The 20539-nt window shown below is 44.3% G+C and overlaps 1 protein-coding gene across 44 annotated transcripts in view; it reads left to right on the top strand.

The window, feature by feature from the left end:
• nfixb (nuclear factor I/Xb) overlaps window positions 1-20539 on the top strand; it is a 131235-nt gene that overhangs the window by 94870 nt on the left and 15826 nt on the right. For 19 of the 44 annotated variants that reach the window (XM_070980580.1, XM_070980560.1, XM_070980550.1 and 16 more), the window contains 6 exons: window positions 8436-8501; window positions 10610-10684; window positions 12376-12496; window positions 12805-12840; window positions 13533-13663; window positions 16745-16819. In XM_070980580.1, coding sequence (XP_070836681.1) covers window positions 8436-8501; window positions 10610-10684; window positions 12376-12496; window positions 12805-12840; window positions 13533-13663; window positions 16745-16819 — 504 coding nt within the window. The remainder of the gene's footprint in view (window positions 1-8435; window positions 8502-10609; window positions 10685-12375; window positions 12497-12804; window positions 12841-13532; window positions 13664-16744; window positions 16820-20539) is intronic. The other 25 variants (XM_070980553.1, XM_070980566.1, XM_070980588.1 and 22 more) reach the window with 3 other exon arrangements.

Here is a 20539-nt window from a genome sequence, read left to right as displayed (position 1 = left end):
CTAAAGCCATGGCAGCCCTGCTGAAATCTTTCCCACTGCTCCCTCTTCCCCCTGCGAGAGGCAGATTTCTTTAGCATGTGTTGCTGTATTGTGCCCCCACTGCCAACAAGTGACATCTGCTGGCCAAATGCAGCAATGACACCTCTCCGTGTGCATTTTGGGTTTAATGCGAGCGTTCGGATAGAGAGGTTTGAGGCACAGACACAATGCGTGGAATCAGGATCGGGAAGCCGCCGTTATTTCCTGACTGAGTAATAGTCAAAACTCAGAACAGCGTGCTCGTATCAATGGGGGATTTTTTTTGTGAACTTGCTGCACAGAAAGCACTTTACTACCCTGAGAACAAGCAGGATATTAAAGAGCTCTGTCTCCCTTTTCCTCCCTCCCTGTCTTTCTCTCTCTGTACATCACAGCTCATCAGCATAGGCACAGATAAAAGATAAAAGAAACAGGGGGGGGGGTATACATGGGCAGCCAGCCAGCCGCCCCCTCACCCCCACCCCCACCCCCCCACACCCCTCCATCCTTCCACCCCCTGCCCTCCTCTCTCTCCCATGGTTGATTCCCTTTAGGCCCCTCTCACCCCTTCTCACCCCCCTCTCACCCCCTGGCTCCCCAGCTCTGTGTGGCGTTGGCACAGAGAGGGCGCAGGCGGCACACAGACGGCCACGCAGATGGGCAACGGGCAATGCAGGGCTGCCTCCCCACACCTGCTCCTTGCTGGCACAGGGCTCGGGCCAGGCGGCCACGCAGTGCACACACACACACACACACACACACACACACACACACACACACACACACACACACACACACAAACACAGATGTGCATCTAACATGGAATTATCTCTCTCAATTTATTGAACTTTCCCACATATAGAAACAGACTCACAGGGAGCATGCACGTGCAGATACTCCCACGAGCTGCTATACATGCTGATGCACACGCATGTTGCGTGTCTTTTTAAAAGGAATGCTGTCTCCCTCCTACACTCTGCTGCTCAGGCTGTCAGTCACAGATGTTTACACGCTTATCTCCAACTGTGCCTCAACATGTGCTCTCCAGAAATTTTTGCACATATACACTATCATAAACATATATAAGACACAATCACACATCCATAGCCACCAACTGATGTATTTATAGTCTCGCGCCCACACATTCACACTTCAGCACTACCAGCACAGAAACACATTTCACAATTAATCACATCGCCCCATGCTGGGCTGTCACATGGAGTTACATACCAGACACTCAGTGAACTACAGAGAGATGCACTATTGTCACTTTTGCACTGAATGTGGGAACAAAGATTGATTACATAGAGCTGGGTTGATGTTTCAGTGAATCAAAAAGATTGGAATTTGCAAGCCTCCGAGCCTGTAACTGCTATTTTGACACCATCATTGTGCTAGAGGAATTGCCAGAATTTGAAGCTGCTGGTTTAATAGGTAGGGTGTGGATGTGAAAGCCAAATAAACTTCCCAGGAAAGCACCAAAAATAGCAGAAGGGAAAATCCATCCTAAAACAGAAAACCCAGAGTGTTATTCCAACAAGCTTTGAAAGCTCAGTCTTGATTTGTAAGCGAAAATGAGTCGCGCCATTGACAGTTAATGGGCCATCAGTCCAGTCACAGAACACTGGGGTCTTTTAGGGGGATGCTGTTGTTTATTATAAACCTGAGCATAGACATGTGCTGACATAAGTCACTCAACAAATTCAGGGTCTTTTTTTCAGGGGTAGGGGCGTGTCCTCCTCACTTCATAAAATCCTGTTCTTGTCACCCTTGTTTTTATAGTTTCAGGTTCATTTGCTCTCTAGTATCTCTTTAAATGTTGTTCCCTGACTGCCAGAATCTGGAATGCTGTCGAGAGGAGTTGACAAAAAAATGTTGATGCATTCATCTGCCTCAGCTTCAGTTATTACCGTGCACTCAGAGCTATACGTTTAAGGAGGGACATATTTTGGCCTCGGATTTTGCCATTCAAACTACATATATGTATTTGCTAGATTGATTTAAATATAACTTTGCAACCTGCGTTGGAGATACACATTTTAGAACATAAGTCAGTGAAGGAGTAATGGGAAGTGTAAAGTCAAAGTTGATGACTCAGTCGTGTCGAGGCTGAAGCAGCTGTTCCAGATGTCCTAATGGCTCAGCAGGAACGCTGCGTAACCACAATATGATTTGATCACGTCCCCTGTTATTATCTTGTTACACTCAAGCGTACATTATCTAATGAAACAAATTCCCATGAAATATTCAGGGCCACCTTTGGAGAAAGTGCCTTCCTGTCCCAACTGTGTTCATTCGTCTAAACCTAAAGGTGGCCACAGCGAGCTGGGGTCATTCCCGGGGCAGATGTACTGTACCAGCAGCTACTCCCCAACTGCAGCAGCGTCCAATAAGAAGCACTGGCTTATAAACCAGAGTCAGGATGAGCTTTGCTTATAGAAGATTTGAAGGACCGGGGGGAAGGGAGGGGGCAGTTGATCAGAGGGCGATGAGTAATTTTTGAAAACCCGGAAACGAATCTGCGAATGAAGATGGAGGGAGGAGAAGAGGGACGTGGAGAGGATGAAGGAGGTGTTGGAGGAGGAGGAGGAGGAGAAGAAAAAAAGAGGTTGAAATGAAGTCCAATAAAAGAGCCGAGTGAACATCTGTGTGGGATAGCCGTGGGGATTAGGAGGGTTTGGAACATTTTAAGCGCATTAAAGATTAAAAAAAAGGTCAGAATGTTTAGCAACATACCGATAAACCTCTTAAGCGAAACCCAATTGGGGAGGCTGTTTGGTTTCTTTATCCAGAGGCTGGTGGATGGGGGGTGGGGGTGGAGAGAGGGGGTGAGACTGCGCAGCCACACACACTTAAACTCAATCACGCTCTTGTATATATATGTCAGTCAGTGAGTGCAGTTTGCCTGCATGCTGTGTGCTTTACATCCATCTTCCCTCAGCGCAAAGCATGTATACATGCTGCATTACATTTAGTGTTTCTCTTTATATGTCTCCATATGTGTGGAGTGCAAGACAATCAGGGCTGCCTCCTGCCACATCTAGAGATGTATGGGTGCAACACCACAGCTGCATTCCCACATTAACCCAGAGCCCAAGACTGAGCTGCTGCTGGTGCCCACACACTCCACCAGGAATGACCTACACACCACAGCTCATATAGACAGAAGGCAGGGAAGCTGAGGAGCAGGGGGGGAGTTACAGCATGAGAGAGTGAAAGGGAGAGGCAGAGGCCAGACAGAGATGAAGCGGGAGAGAACAGTGGTAGATTTGTCCGCAGAGCTCTGGAGCAGTCGGAGGAAGAGGCCCCTATCATTTGACTGTGAACTGAACCGTGTCTCCGCAGCTATCCTTAAATGACACCGCACACAGAGGGTGGAGACAGAGAAGCAGAGGGGTCATGGGCTGTAGGCTGCAGCTATAATGACAGTCATATCTGTGCATTCGCATGTATTTATACATGACCTGTGTCATGTTCACATTTGATAGCAGCCTGCTCTTGCAGCTATAGCCGTCTGCTGCTGGTCCTCAGCAGCTTTGCTTAGCGGGCAGAGCACAAATGATTTGCTCGAGGGCACGTTAGCAGCAGTCTTCAGTAAGGGTACACAGTCCCTCGAACATTTTAAACCGCATTCAAACCTCAGACCTGCCACCATTTGTTTTAAGTGGGCATTTGCCCAATTTGAAAGGGAGCTGCAGCAAGTTGAAAGACTTGCTAGAAATCATAATGCAATTCAATAGCATTTTCTGTATTATTGTCCCTGCGGGTTAAATTTCAAACTCCACGTCCGTAATATGTAACGAAGGCTTGCGTTGAAAGCTCAAGCCAAAACAACTATGATGATGTCACTATGTCACCATGTCTGTTTAAAGGAGTAGTTTAACGTTATGGGAAATACGCTTGTTTTCTTGCTTGTTAAGAGGTGAGATGATAAGATCGGTACCAGTCTCATGTCTATACAGCAAACAGGATGCTGTCACCAGCGTCTGGTTAGCATAGCTTAGCATAAAGACTCACACACTGATGCAGAACGACATGCAGAATTCAGATATTTTAGCTACATCTGGACAGCTATGTGTGTACGTGTGTGTGTGTGCATTTCATCCACCTTTGATCCAAGCTAAAAATATCCACCCAATGTGTGTGTGCGTGTGTGTGTGCACGTCTGTTTGCTGGTCAGGGGAGAGTTCTTTGTTTCAGATTTTGCAGATTATAGATTTTGCATAATGATAGAACGCGGCCTTCAGAGACACAGAGGGAAATATTAACAAAGGATCTGATGTTACTGATTAAGGGGAGGTGAGGTTTGTGCATGTTACTAAATGCTCGTGCCTTTCTTTTGAAGATTTCCCCGTCTTTTTTATGAGCATTAGGAACACATTTTCCATTCTGAGGAAATCAAGCTGTTAACAATATGAGAAAATGTATTTCTGAAAATGTACACGCTTGACTGAATTCTTTCCTTCTAATCATCATCAAGTTTAGCATCCAAAGCTCTTCTGTTCTGTCTTCAGCGTTGGACTGGTGATGTCAATTTTATAGTCTGTCATCAGTCTGAAAAATCCCCTTCACTTAGTGCACATTAGATTACAGAGAGCCTGTTTGCTCATGTGTGCTTGTGATGCACAAACAAACACTCTAAGCTGTTAGGTAAATTAGCAAAAAAAAAACAAAAAAAAAACAGGCCTGTGTGAGCAATGTGCACTTGTATATGAATGTGCACACGGTAAATGAGTCCATTAGCGCTGGCACTGGCCACTTGTGTTGTGGACTAAGCGAGTGAGCATGTGTATGTAATTTTACATTGAAGTGTATCGTAATGATTTCCACTTGTGTGTATGTGTATATGTGGGTGTGAATGTGCTGTGCTGTGCTGTTTTTGTGTCTATGCGTATGATGAATGAAGTGATTAAGTAAGTGTGATTTCCAGTGTGTGTACATTAGCCTGGGTGTGAGTTATTAGCCTCTGTCTGCATCTGCAGTGTGATAAATGTATAGCCAGTGTTAACTTTTGTGTACACACTCCAGGAGTATATCAGCAGTGACTGACCATGGCACAAAATGAACTCACTGTGTCCGTGTGTGTGTGTGATTTGAGCGATAGCATGATATATTTGGTGGCCTGTGTGTGTCTGTGCGGTATTATCTCTGGCGGGGCGTGTGCAGGGGGCCTTGGGGCGACTGTATGCAGGAGATAAGGGTGATTCATCTGTGTTTAAACGCGCGTGTGTGTCTGTGTGCAAGAGCATGTTTGTGCTTTGGAGGCATGTGTATCCATGTTTGGTGTGTGCGGATGCAAGCATTTGAACCAGCGTGTTCATAAATGCTAATGTGGTTACATACCATATACCCCAGCCGGTGTCAGGCCTGTGTGTGTGCGTGTGTGTGCCTAGGTGGGGGTGTGGGGATGACCCGATATTACTGCATATACTTCTTGTATTAATTCGTCAGTATAGGCCCAATACCAGTAGGTGGTCTTAGGTTGATGGACAGGTGGTGCATTTGTTTGTATTGATTTCAAAGATATTAAAAATCATCAATCATCAACAATTCATCATCAATGAACTGTACTTATTACTGCCACTCAGTACTGAGTCACAGGGCTGAGACGAGACATCACAACAAGCCTGAAGGGGTAGCTGCACCTCACAGCAGCACTTACAAATATTTCCTTCCGCTCCATGGACAGTTTCAGCTTCTTTCAGATCATTGTTTTGGTTTTTATAGCTCTCAAACAGCTGGCCATAATATTTATAGCAATATTGCCTCCAGAAGTTGGTGAAGACTGAAAATAGAACTGAAAGGAGAGTGAACATTGGACTTAAATTCATTAGCTGGAAATACAACTCAAAGTGAATCCTAATGTTCTGTCGTATCCGCCTGGTGTTGTAATAGACAGGGAAAACATTTGCTAACATGTTAGCTATCACAAGCTAAAAGGTCAGGCTCTTTCTGCTGCCCCCAAGTGGACAAAAAAAGATTATTACAGGCTTAAAGCAAGTAGAAGATCATCATTATTATTAGAAATAATCAACAGTCCACCTTCACCTTTTCAGGGCTCTAAAATCCTTCCAAATGAAACAGTCATTATGGTCGAGAAGAGTCACAAGTGCACATTTCTCCATTTTTAAGGGTCCACAACCCAAAAAAGGTCAGGAGCTCATGTCATACATGAGGATCATTCGACACGGGATGGGCTCACTCTTTCAGAGATGGGTGACTGCTGCATTTGGCCGAGAGAACGGAAAAGTTATGAAAGCCGAGTTTGGAAATGTGGTTGATAATGTAGCTGGAGTGGATTTAACACCTTAAAATGCAGAGAGACCGATATAGTAAAAAGTCAGCCTTGTTATAGTGCAGCACAGCGGCCGGCGGTCTGTCTGGTGCCAAGAAATACTTAAACAAAACAACACATTGAGCCCAAGCCAGTAGGCTATATTATTATCTTCATTCAAACTAATTGCCAGGCCAAACAGCGACACATATGCACACGCAGGCTCCAACAACCACTCATCATTAGGGACTGTAACTGTGGTGTGCCATCCCTGTTGTCATGACGACGGGGCAGCGAATTTTGGCTTGGAAACTGTCACACAGTGGAAGAGAGATTTTTCAGAGGCATACAGGTTTAAAAGGTTTTAACGGTCTGTGCTCGTAGTGAAATGCGTGATCAGGATTGTCGGGGTGAGCGCCGTGGCGATAAGAAAGGCCTCAGGCTTCGTTTATTCCCGGTTCACCCGACATGATCACCTTATTTGCCTCGAACGATTCTTTTATTTTCCTGTTTCCGTCCTTCCTTACACTTCATGAGAGCGGCTGACATCTGTGATCGTCTCTCGTTTTTATTAAACTCGTGCACTCTCTGTTGCGCGCTGTTGGGCGGACAGCGCGACACTTTCAGAACTGCAGACAAACATCCCAGTGGTTTTATCCTCCCTCCATTTGCATTGCATATCCTCTGTAGGTCTTTTTATCTTTAAGACCATTGGGTCTGTGTGCGAGAGAGAGTGTGCTTTGCAAGCATGTGTGTCTGTTTGTGTGTGTGCGCGCGCGCGTGTGTGTGCGTGTGTGTGGGTGTGCCGTCAGCTAGCAGGAATGCATGGGTACCGCCAAAGCTAAGATGGCTGCCAAGCGCTAAGATGGCTGCCAGGATTCCACAGAGCGACAGCACGAGAGAGAAAGAGAAGCAGAGACAGAATGAGTGTGAGAGGAATTGCGGGAGAGAGATGTGAAGATGGACTCTCACTCCGGCAGAATGAGGGAAGAGTGTTGCGAGAAAAAAGAAACTCTGTCTCTTTGTGTTTCTCCCTCTTCTTTTTGACCCAGAGTGATGAGGTGATTTTGTTTGTCTCTTTTTGTTTTCTTGGTTTTGGCAACGCACAGAGAGGGTGAATGGTGCAGCAGTTTGCTGGCACGTCGTCCACTAATGCCACCCAAGATTAGGATGCTGATTTGGGCTCAGAAGACGCTGAGATCGGGGGGCCTAGTACTGCCTGCAAGGGGGCCACGCTCTGGCTAGAGAGGCTTGGCCCAGGACTGCCTTAAAGCTTCAGAGCTGTGGGGTAATTGGCCTGAATGGTATATATGATACAACCATAAAACTCCACAAGGCTGCATTACGCATCCGAAGAAGAATCTCAGCCAGTGTGCCAAACAAAACTAGCTGAGAAAGGTGGTTCTCCGCCTGCCCGGCACTGTAGACGTCAAGGTAAACACACACACGGGAGATGCAATCCAAACAATGGCGAGAACCCCGAAGTGTATGTTTTACAAGTACCCCTCAAGTTACAAGGCAGCGGTGGACGTTTAACACTTTACCCAATCTGCGCTGCTGAAGGCCTTAACTGAAACAGTGCGTATGTTAGAGCCTGAGTCCCTGAAGAAAAGGTATAGAAAGAGAGAACAGTGGCTGTCAAGGTATCCAGGAGACACGCTCCAAACAACGCCCCGAACCCACAACGTGCAGTTTACCTTCAGCTCACGAGTCAGCAATGGAAAGCTGATTTCGACACCGTCTGAGGCCCTAACTGAAATAATGTGTGTGTGCATTAGTGCGTGGGAGTCCCTGAACGAGTAGAAAGAACCACGAGTGTTTTTCTCGACGATACTCCAAACCTGAGGCTGAAACGTGATTTTCCCACAGTGACAGTCTCCAGAAGTGAGGATATTAACCCTCTGATTCGCCATTTTATGACTTTCAACTGAGGTTCAACCTGAGCAGAAATATGCTTCCATCTTTAATCTCAGCCCCGCGTCTGTCTCTCTTCAGTGGAAAGAATGAAAGACGGCGCCATTTCCTGTTGAGTTTCTGACGAGTTCCCTCTGATGCGATCCTGCCCCCTCACCTTGGGTAGCGTCCAGACATCTGTCCACCTGACTAACCATCTCCCTTCCCCTTTTTTTTTTCCTTCTTTCAGAACAATCAGGACAATCAGACAACTCGAACCAGCAAGGAGACACAGACGTCAAGCCCCCACCAAATGGTAGGTTTACAAACACGTCCCCGTTTGGACACATACAAACGGTATGTCAAACATTTAATGCATGCATAAAAATGTTTGACATACCTGCGCTCGCATACAATCACACAAATGCGGACGCTAACACACATGCACATACTGTATACACACACAACCCTTACATACAGGCCTCTGTGTGTGTGTGTGTGTGTGTGTGTGTGTGTGTGTGTCGGCAGAGCTGGGTCTAAGTTTATTATGGTAAGGAGAACTGATGGTACTGTACTGTGGGGGCTGTGCTGGGATTGTGGTGGGCCACTCATAAATCACACTGACGTTATTGGAAGATGGGAACCACATGGCCGCTGCCGAGCTGAGCACTGACCTCATGCGCTGTCCCTGCTGCGGTTAACCCCGGACAGGGATGGAGCGAAGGAGAAAGGGGGGGGTGATGGGGGTAGAGGAGGGGTTAAAAAGACAGAGAGATGAGGGGGTAAAGAGAACAGGAAGGAGAGCAGGAATGGACAGATGGAGAGAGGGAGGAAGGGTGTGACTTTAAAGTTCACTCAGGCCTAAAACTTTTAGACCTGGATATTATGGATATGGACTTATACTGTAGAGCAGAGTGTCACACACGCACACACACACACACACACACACACACACACACACACACACACACACACACACACACACACACACACAGATCTTACATGGGGGGGCTAACAAAACTGAAGACCAGCACACACACGAAGTACACAAAGATTTTCAGAAAACGCCATATACACCAGGCACCAGAGCTGTGTGTGTGTGCGTGCGTGCGTGCGTGCGTGCTCTTGTACCTCTGCCTTTATGTGACCCAGCTTTGAAAATTCCTTGTTTTTGGAAGTTCTAGTTAGGTCTTCGTCAGAGGTTCAGTAATACTTTAGTCTTGGAATCAGGTTTAGGCTAAGTCTAGGCTAAAGGTTATGGTAAAAGGGCAGCAAGCTGTGAATATAGTGTTGACATATTATCACTGTTGAAGCTGTTATGACGTACACGTCAGCAAACAGCTGCCTGTTTACACATCCAGCAGATATGGAGCAACGTTAGTCTGCTGTTTGGTGCTGGGCAGGTACTTTAACAGTGGACAACGCTCATGACAACAGTGAGAGTGAACCATAACAGTGAAGTTGGGAGCTGCAAAGCAACAGACGCTGAAACACTCAGTGGAGCTTAAAGGGACTGCAGGTTAAGATAATCGTTTTCTCTGGTTTCATCACTACTAGCAACCGCTTTAACACAGTAATCGCGTGATCCATTTTTAATCTAAAAATACTGATTACAGCTGCATTTAAGGGAGAATAACCTGAGGACGAGTGTTTTAGTCTGAAAGTGAGGTCAGGTATAGGCATAGTTGAAGTTAGGTGTTAGGTGAGTACATCATTGTTATTTATTTATTTAAATTCTGAAAAGACGAGCTGAGATGTAACAAAGTGTGACTGTCCGTCAAACCCTTATGTGTAAGTTAATTGCTGCATTCTAAGAACATGATTAGCTTCACTTTTTTGCACACCAAAATGAGAGTGGACAGTTAAAAATGTTCTATTTTAAACATAAACGTGGAAGTACAAGGACGTGTGTGTGTGTGTGTGTGTGTGTGTGTGTGTGTGTGTGTGTGTGTGTGTGTGTGTGTGCATCACTGCTCAGATACCTGTTAATATGCATCATTGTAAAACTAAAATTGTGCTTTAGTTATATATTCATGTATAAGTCATGTGCATGGAACATACATAAATATCATAATTCACATGATATAGCTGTCTGTGCAGAAATTGTACTCACTTGTTGAATCTGATTGATTGTGCATGTTGGACTGTCAACAATAAAAAAATAAATAAATAAAATGAAAAAGAATATGTCCTAACCAACGGGCCTGTTGCAGCTTATAGAAAACACATGGTCCCACTGGATGACACCACCAGTGTCAAGCTTTTCCATACATGTGTTTTTCAGCTCCCTCTACATGTGTGTGCGTACACAGATCTGTGTGTCTGAGGCATGTGTGTGTGTGGCTGTGCGCACATGTAATTTTATGCATGTTTGGAACATGCAGTCCGCTCTCACACACTCCTCTTTCTCCCTCTTTCACCCAGGCCACTTGAGTTTCCAGGACTGCTTTGTGACTTCAGGGGTGTGGAACGTGGCTGAGCTGGTCCGCGTGTCACAGAGTGAGTCACAGCTATAATTTCCCCCGTCAGTCTCTGTGTAGACAGCACACTCTCCCTGTCAGTCCTTGTACACTTCATACGGCGATGTTGTTAGAACTGTGCACGTAGCAGCACCCCTCACACACCAGCGGCAAGCGTTTTGTTGGAAAAACTTACTTTTAAGGGATAGAATTAGTGTTTCAAGGACAAGGCTGGTCTTTTTATCAACAACAATTAATTGCTCCTAATAATAAGTATTATCTGTTGTACAAAATCCTTAAAAACAGAGAGCCGCACCTTTGCACAAGGTGTCCTGTTTCTTTTTTACCATCAACACACACACTGTAGGTTATTTTGTCTCATCCCACGTACGCTGTCCCGCTGCTGCAAATACTCACCAAGTGTGTATTAATCCACAGCTGAAAATAGTCCCCAACAAATGTCCTATTTATTCCTGTTTGAGTAATGCTTGCTAAAAACTACAGCGGCCAGCTGTCTAGGATATTAATGAGACTGTTTTTGAAATGTAGAAATATGTTTTTGCCCCATTTTTAGAGACTGTCATCATCAGTAGAAGTCAGTGGACTTGGGTCTGAGGACCAGAGACAGACTGGGGCCAGTTTTGAGAAATCCACTGATATTTAACATGCTGTATATATGAGTAAGGTTATTAGAGTAAGACATTGTTCCAGTCTCAAGCTTTCCGTTTGACATTAAAACCATAATCAGGAGCAGTTTAGTTTCAGGAAACAACAGCTAATAAATCCCAGAACACCAACCTGCTCCTGGTGATGGCGCTATATGAACTGTCAGTGGATCAACAGAGTTTTGTGGGTTTTTGTCAGAGGAACTTTAAAAACTTTGTGAGGACCCTTGTCTTGTTAATGCAGCAAATATAATACATTAAGTTGTTGTTCAGTTTGTGTTCCAGTGCCCACATCCAAGCTACCCCATGACAAGATAAACTCTATGCCCTGTTATAACTGCAGATCAGCTGCAGAGCTGAGTGCAGAGCACACTGTTGCACACTTATTTCTTGCTGTATATCATTCATTTTCTATCCGTATTGCTTTCATTTTCACACCCTTCATGCCACAGATTTGGCTAGACATACACTCAGTGATTAGAGAGGTATCTCTTCCAGCCTTCTTGCTTGCTCGCCCTATATTTTATGTAAGCTAAAGACACATTTCTGTATGTTGTCTAGTCTACAGATGCCAGCACATTGTACAGATTGTGTTTACACCTACTTTAGATATGAATACTGAGCCAGAAGACCTCCAGACCCCAAACCTTACATTCTGATGAAGACCCATTTACACCTGACATTTACATACGTCTTTCCTTATCTGGATAGTTTGTCTGGATGGAAATCGGATTTTAATACAAAGGTTAATTGGGCTGATGGAGTCAGGGTACACGAAAGTCTAGATTCTTCCTCTCGGGACCATAAATGCAATCCATCCAAAAGTTCTAGATATTTCAGTCGGGAACAAAGTGGTGACTGACCCAACAACAGACTGCTGAAATAATAAATAATAGAATGACACCAGCCTTATCCTTTAAGAAAATAAAGTCAGGATTATTTACAGTACTGCATGTCTTTTGGAATTTTTCTGATATTATCCTCCTCTGTGTGTGTGTGTGTGTGTGTGTGTGTGTGTGTGTGTGTGTGTGTGTGTGTGTGTGTGTGTTTGTGTGTGCTTCTTCAGCCCCGGTGGCTACAGCGACCGGCCCCAACTTCTCCCTGGCTGACCTAGACAGCCCCGGCTACTATAACATCAACCAGGTGACCCTGGGACGGCGCTCCATCACCTCCACCCCCTCCACCAGGTACATATACATGCACATATACAAATACAAATGCTCAAATGTGCTTTTTTTCTGTACTAATATTCTTCATTTCTTAATTCTACCTCTTAACGCTGCTGTATTCTTTATGCTTAGCTTACTCTGCTTTTTGATTGTGCTCTTTCTTTCCCCTTTCTCCCCCTGTTTTTCCTTCTTCACTGCTAATCCTTCTCATTCACTCTCATTTTTCCCACCAATCTGTCCGTCACTCTGTCTGTGTTTGTGTCTTTTGTCTCTGTTATTTCCCCTCGCTCCCTCTGCCGTCCTCTCTCGCTCATCTTACGCTGCAGGACTGAAATGGAGCTTTATGCAAGTCTCCCACGGAGGTAGTTACACTCATTACAGAATATCTCCCTTGGTACTAATGTAACACAGACCCCTGCATCACACTCGCACAAAAGCCACACACGCATGCTGTCACACAGATACGCACATGAGCGCACACATATTTAAACATTTTGGATCAGCAGTGAAACACTGTACGTTCACAACCCCCTTTTATTTTATTGGTCACAGATGTGTGAGTCTATAAGAATCTGCAAACACACACACAAATGCGTTCCAGCATCACTATGCACACTCTCTGCGCTCAGTTGCCAGCGTGAGGCTGCTTCGGGCCAGTATGGATACAGCATGTTGAATAAATTCTGGCCTAATGTTTGTCTCGCTGTCTCCAGTTGCGTTGCATTGTCCCCCCTGGCCAAAATGTAATATGAAAACAAAACACTGAAGGAACCCTTGGCATTCCTAATTTTTAGAACTCTTGATTTCATGCAGACACATTCCTGACTCCAGGGGAAATAAGCACTCTCATCGTCCTCAAATGTCCCACAAATGATATGTGTGCATTCATTAGAGGCCCCAAATACCCATTAGTAGTGGCTGAGAAACCACGCTAACATGGAAGTTTAAGGAAAATGGAAAAAAAAAGCAACAACAAACAAATCAATTAAAAGACATCGCTCAAATCCTTCCTCAAGAATGAAATAAACCCCCTCCTCTCTTCTTTTCCTCTCAGCTCCAACAAGCGCAAGTCCATTGACGACAGTGAGATGGAGAGCCCGGTGGACGATGTCTTCTACTCGGGCCGTTCCCCAGCGGCTGGCAGCAGCTCTCAGTCCAGCGGCTGGCCTAATGATGTGGATGCAGGTAGTCCCGCTACAACTTCCCCGTCAGATTGTCCTGGAGCTGAGCTGAGGTCCACATCAATTCAGACACAAAAAACTGACTGATTTTTGGAAGTTTATAGATAAAAATAATATAACACTTTGATGGAGGCATAAGCAGAAACACTGGCTTAAGCTGATTTTTTTTCTTTTTAACATTAAAGGAAATAGTTTGACATTTTGGGAATTATGCTTCTTTGCTGTCTTGCTGAGAGTTAGATGAGAAGATTGATTCTTATTTCATGTCTGTAAAGAAAATAAGAAGCTACTGCCCAGCAGCTGCTCATTAGCTTAGCATAAAGACTGGAAAAGGGCAAAAACAGCCAGCTTGGCTCTGTCCAAAGGTAACAAAATCCACCTAACAGCACCTCTAAAGCTCACTAATTTGCACATTACATTGTGTTAACTTAATCTGTACAAAAACTACAAAATGATATGTTGTGGTTTCACTTTGGTTAGTGAGCTTTAGAAGTGCTGGTACATGTGTTTCATTACCTTTGGACAGTAGCCAGGGTAGCTGTTTTCAGTCTTTATGCTAAGCTAAACAAGCTACTGGCATTTGCAATGAGACATGACAGTGGTACTGTACCGATCTTATCATCCAACTCTTGGCAAGAAAGCAGATAATTAGAATTTCCCACAAACTACTCCTTCAAATATTCACAACTAGGTAAACAATGGCTAAAGTTAAGGAAAAACATCTTTGATTATTATTCATTCATAAATGCACAGTCAAAACAGAACCAAGTAACCAAACACAGTAACCAAAGGACCCTTCAAGTAATTTTCATTCAAATGTTGCTAAATCCTGATTCGGTTTTCAGAGCCAAATTGTCAGACGTTAATTTCACGTTAGCTGACTTGAGACGGACCAGAAGCCACAGCTCACCTCCTCCCACCAACGCACACACTGACTCTGTACTGTGTTGACCCTTCTCTCCATCACTTGACCCCCTTATCATCCCGACTCTCTTTCTCACACTCTTCCATTCTCAACCTCTTCTCCACTTACAACCTGTAACCCCACCCCCACCGAACAGATCAGGCCTGTTTGAGGTAGAGGGACCGACATTATTCCACAGCCGCATGATAGTCTCCTTTCTCACATGCAGCAGGGACTTAAGGGGACAGTTTACCCAAAACACATCCAAAAATGTTTTCTCTGCTACTCTTAGTGGTTAGAACATGCAGATAGTTTTGGTTGTATTTGCAGAAGTTTTGAGATTTCTTCTAAAATTTCTGCCACCATCCCAGTACAAAAGAAGTCAATGACCATCATTTGCGGTGAAACATGGCATTTGAAAAACTCTGTCTAGAAACAATGTCCCTGTTCCTGGGAGTCTTTTATACTGGGGACTATTTTTGAACCCCTCCCAAAAAAAAAAAATGGTAATATGCTATTGAGTTCTCTCAGATGACACGTTATTGTCAAGTTTTTCCAATATAACTTTTTACATGAGGACCACACCTCTGTTGTCATGGGGTGGAGGCAGAAGTGTCGCTGACGGATATCTCAAAAGCTCTGCAAATAAAACTGAAAACAATCTGCATGCCACGACGTGAAAGTGTGAGGATATGTGTCTGTTCTTGTTTTGACTGAACTGACCCTTTAATCAGACCACAAACTGAGCAAATTGAATTGTTTTATCCTAGTGTTTGTTACCTGTCAGTGAGAAGAGTGGCACAGATGGATCTATTTTGCTCAGTTAGTTCTAACGGCATTAGCACTAACATTCATTGACTTTAACTTGTGTGTGTGTGTGTGTGTGCGTGTGTGAGTCTGTGTCAAGACTATCAGAGCCACATACTGCAGATTTCACATAGACAACTCTCAAAAGCTACATAGACTTTTATTTGGACACACGTCAATCCCCTTTTGTGTTTTATTTTGTCCATTAGGCTTCAGCAAACTGAGTAAAGCCATTAAAAAACACAAAAAAACACAAAAAAACACACATGACAAGCTAGTGTAGTGAGATCTTTATATGTTCATCACCAAATCATGTGAAAGGAATAGTTTGACACTGTTGGAAATGCACTTTGTGGCTTTCTTGCCAAGAGTTAGACGAGAGGATTGAAACCACTCTCATGTCTGTATGGTAAATATGAAGCTACAGCCAGCAGCTTGTTAGCTTAGCTTAGGCAAAAGGCCGGAAATGGGGACAACAACAGGATAGAGGATGTGGATTATTGAGCTTTTGAAGTGTCACCTTACCAAACAGCCAGGCTACCTGATTCCCCGTTTCCAGTCTGAGCTAAGCTAAGCTAAGCAGCTTTTGGTACGCCGCCATAAAACAGCTAAGGTAGCTTTTTTTTACGCTGTTTGGATTAAACTAAATGTAGCTGATGAGGTAGTGTTAATTACTGAGCTTTAAAGGGGCCTCTAGGCAGAGTTTGTTACCTTCAGACGGAGCCAGGATAGCTGTTTCCTCTGCTTTTTCAGTCTTTGTGGTAAGCTAATGATAAGTTAACAGAGGGCTGGCCGTAGCTTCATTGTTGTGTTACTGTACAGTCAAAAGCATCAATCTTTTCAGCAAACTCCCGTCCCTTTCCCAAAATGTTGAAATGTTCCTTTCACATTTTTCCTCACACAAACTCTGAGGTTGACCACCTGAATTCCTCCATGTTGTCTTCTTGAGTATTGCAGCAGAGCAGCACCAGTGTACCTACCCATTCTCCTCTTATATCATAAACACTCACCCTTACAGCATTTTTAACCACCATGATGGGGACCATGTCAAATGTATGTACAATAGACTTCATGTAGTGTGTCTCTGGGGTTTAAGACTTTGGGGATTCTGTTAAAAAATGTTCACGTATTCTCCAATTTCTAACCGTCACTCCCACTCACATGCTGTCATTTTAATACTGTCGGCAGTAATGATGTAACTATTTTAAAGACACTTGCTGCACTCTACAACATTAAAATCCCCTGTTGCCCATTATTTAACCACCATTCTTTCTCTCTCTCATTCTTTCCATATCTCTCTCTCTGTCTCTGTCTTTTTCTCTCCTCCCCTCTTCCATTGTTAACTCTTCCCTTCTCCCCTGTTTGGCCTTTCAGTGCAGCACCATTTGGCCAGTGTGCAGGAGAGGAAGATTAAGCATGAGAGCGATGGAGTGCAGTTTCCTTACCATGGTTAGAACAACATTAAACATTATACTGTGTACATGTATACATGCTCTCCTTCAGCTCACACCACCCTCAACTTGTATACATCTTTTTCTGTCCTTTTCTCACGTCTGTTTGCACTTCCTGTGAGCTCTCTGAGCTGTTCTGCGTTTTCCATTCGTCCTTTTCTCTTCTCTTCATCCCTCTCTTGTGTCTTGTTCTCTGGCTATGCTGCCGCTGGGTGGGGTTGTGTTTCTACCAGATGTCTGCTGTTGTCCAATGTGGGTTTACCGAAGCCTTTTGGTAGCCCAGTAGCTCCATAACATCCACCGCCTGTCTGCCTCAAAGATGTAAATCTGTGAAAGAAATCAGACATCTCGGAGAATGAAGACATACAAAGTGCATTCAAAAACATGAGTTACTCTTTTCCTGCCATATACTGTCTGACAAACAATCCACTACATTTTAAATGTGTAATTATGTGCATTATCATATCCAAAACCTGCATTGTTGTGACACACCACATGCATACAAACAGAGTTTCCGAGGCGGTGTGAATTTGTCAGCAACATCCAGCTAAGTGCTTTGGGTATTGTAATTTTGTTGTCAAGCCCCGAGAGAGAAAGCGTTGAAAGATGCAGAGAAGGGGGGGGGGTTGTGTGTGAATGAGGGTTTGTTGAGTAGAAGCGTTCGCCGCTTCATCCAGCCGGTTGTTTAGACAGAGCTGTTGAGTGGCGTCCCACCTGCCGTAGGCCTGACTCAACCATCTCTGAAAGACAGCGCAGGAAAAACAACATACCACCCAAACAAACACGACTAAAGGCACTCAGGTGTGTCATCAATGCACAAGGCACCTTCTGTCTCCGAGACATCCTTACTCACTAACACGCACGTGTACAAGTGGCATGCAGACACACACATTCACACACACAAAACTAAATTTATGCTCTTTCTCTGATTTACACTCACACACACATAAACACACACACGCACGCACTCCCCAATCTGGAGAGGAGCAGCGTTCCGGTCCAGATGGCGCCTCCATGTGTCTACAGCAAAGGGAGCTACTGGGTTACAGCAGACATCTGTTCTGGTGATGGTGGTGGTGGTGTTGGGAGTGAGAGATGAGGAGGGGCAGAGGACAGGAGGAGGGAGGAAGAGGAGGGGGAGGGAGGGAGGGGAGGGCCTCCGCCTCTGCCTGCTCTGGAGGTGATCCTCTACCTGAATGAAAAGCTCTGAGGCATAGCAGGTGATCATGTAATTCATCATTAAGTCTGCTGTCTCCCGCTCTGCTCTGCTCCGTTCTCTCCTTCTGCCTGCTTGCTCCTGCTGCTCAGTGGTGGGAAATCCCATCACCAACTTTTCAGTAAGGGGGGGTTTCCCGGGTATTTGTGATATTGACAGAGAATTCCAGCTAATTATTTGGTGTTATGGGCTTAAAGCTGTGTAATGTGTGTGTGGTTGTGGCGTTGTTAAAGTGTCCTTGCTTTGCCTGAAGCGCGTTACCTCCGTGTTTATGAGCGCTAATGATGTGTGAGGTCGTCTGTTAATGAGGGACACAACTCTGTTAATGCACATTGTTTCTTTCTTACCTGAATGACAAGTGTGTGAGCTTTCCTCTTTCTTTGGTGTGTGTGTGTATGTTTTTTTTGTGCACATGCAAGTGGACCAGTTCTGTGACAGTTAGGGGGTTTGCGTGGTCGCCAGCTTGTTAGCGTGGCAAGACTACAGGGTCATGGGAGCAATTGGCTGCCAGTCTGCTCGTGCAGCGTGCCAGGAGCAGGACACAGAAATAATGTCGAACAAACAACTGTGTGTGTGCATGTGCGTGGGTGTGTGTACGTGTGTTTGTGTGTGTGTGAATATTTGTAGACTCACGCACACAACTGCACAAACACACACAGACAGATTAAGAGAGAGATCAGAGTAACTTCTGTTAGCTTTATCAGACAAAGCTTTCATTGGGCATCTGGGCCTCATTTGCTGCTCTGCACCGAGAAGCCTCGTAGTACCAGATATTTCAGCAAGATACCGACTAATTAGGGAATATCACAGAAATTAAAAACAATATGTATAATTTAAGGCTGTTCATGCATAGTAAGCTGGTGATAATTGAACTTGTACTGTGGTGGCACGCAGTCGTCTCCATACATACCACAGGGGAAGTGCAGCCAAACAGGCTTTATTGCAGGGATGCATTGAGTCACATGTTGCGGTTCAGTTCGTCGCTTTTTAAGAGTGTGAGCAAGGAATGCAAATGCCTGTTGAAATTATACATTTTCTCTGACTCTCTGACTGTCAGCACCTCAAGTGTAAAGCGACCATGAATAGTGAATAGCTGTTTACCAGATATTGACTGACCTGCTGCAGTGGTGAATTATATTTGCTCACATACTGTAGTACAATTCCTACCTTCTTACTTTCTTTCTACTCACTATATCTCACATGCAAATATTATGCTTACAGTATATACTACATACCTGTGTCTCAACAGAACAATATTAATGCATCAAGAATTCTAATGCAGTAGTATATGTGTAATATAACACTGGGAAAATGGGCTTTCCAAATAATGAGCAATGATGTACTTTTACTGAAGGAACATCTTGAAATGCAGAACTGAGTATTTTTACGTTGTGGTATTTCAACTTTTACTTTAACCTTCAGTAACAGATTGTTTTTGCCACTTGTGGGTATCAGAATCAGCCACGACTAACACGTTAGCAAACATTTGCCTATTTGACACATTCAGCAGATATGTAGCATAAATTAGCGTTTACTTTTTTACTTTTAAGCTCTATTTTTGGGCTTCTACAAACTTCTGAGGAACACATCAAGCTCTTTATCTGCTAAATGCTCCAATGTGTTCACCAGCTAGCGCTAACTTTGTCTGGCTGCAGTTTGCGCCGGGCAGAAAGCATACAGTGCGTACTTAGAGGTTTTGTGGCGGAAACAGCTGCATGCTGTGGCTGGAAACGACGTTGATGAGGGCAGCGAGAGTGAACCAAAACAGTAAAGTTGCGGGCTGGAAAACCAAAACAGCACGTTAAACGAAGCTATAAAGCTTTGTAGAGCCGAGGGAAACTGCAGAGTCAGGTGATAATCCTCTGTGGATCCGTCACTACCATTGAGCCCGTTCATATCCAAGTAGTCATGTGATCAGTTGTTACCATAAAGCTATTGCTTACAGCAGCGTTAACTAAAGAATCTGAGTGTGTCTTCATCACTGGTACGTAGCTCTTCAAAGTGTTGCATTGCAGCAGCAGGTGTGCTCCCTATGCAATAAATTAAATTGGTTGTAATATATTACCAACATTCCAACACACCATCGGAAGTAAAATATCAGTGCCAGATGGATGGCAAGCCTACGCTGCTAATGTTCTGCTGACTGCAGCAGTACACTTTCTACTTTTTATATTCCTGAAACTTTTGATTCAGACGGCTCAGCTGTTGCTCTACTTCACTTTATTTCCTTTTTGACTCAGTGTGATTGCACTGAGTCAAAAGTCCAGCCAAACACCATCATGATTGCCATTGACCTGCAATGCGACGTCGCTGATATTTTAGACAAGAATTCATTTCTCTGTTAGCTTCATCTCTTATACTTTATTTTCTGCGGATCTTTTGGAGAAAATTGTGTCATTTTTCACCCTGATGAAGCACAAAAGCATCCCAAAGCATTGAGAAATCAAAACAAAGCGAATTGTACATCTTTTTATGTTCTTTATTAAACACACATTGAATTAA

This window comes from Chaetodon trifascialis, chromosome 15 (assembly GCF_039877785.1).
Source record: "Chaetodon trifascialis isolate fChaTrf1 chromosome 15, fChaTrf1.hap1, whole genome shotgun sequence".
Lineage (NCBI taxonomy): Eukaryota > Metazoa > Chordata > Actinopteri > Chaetodontiformes > Chaetodontidae > Chaetodon > Chaetodon trifascialis.
This window is presented reverse-complemented; position numbering and strand designations above follow the sequence as displayed.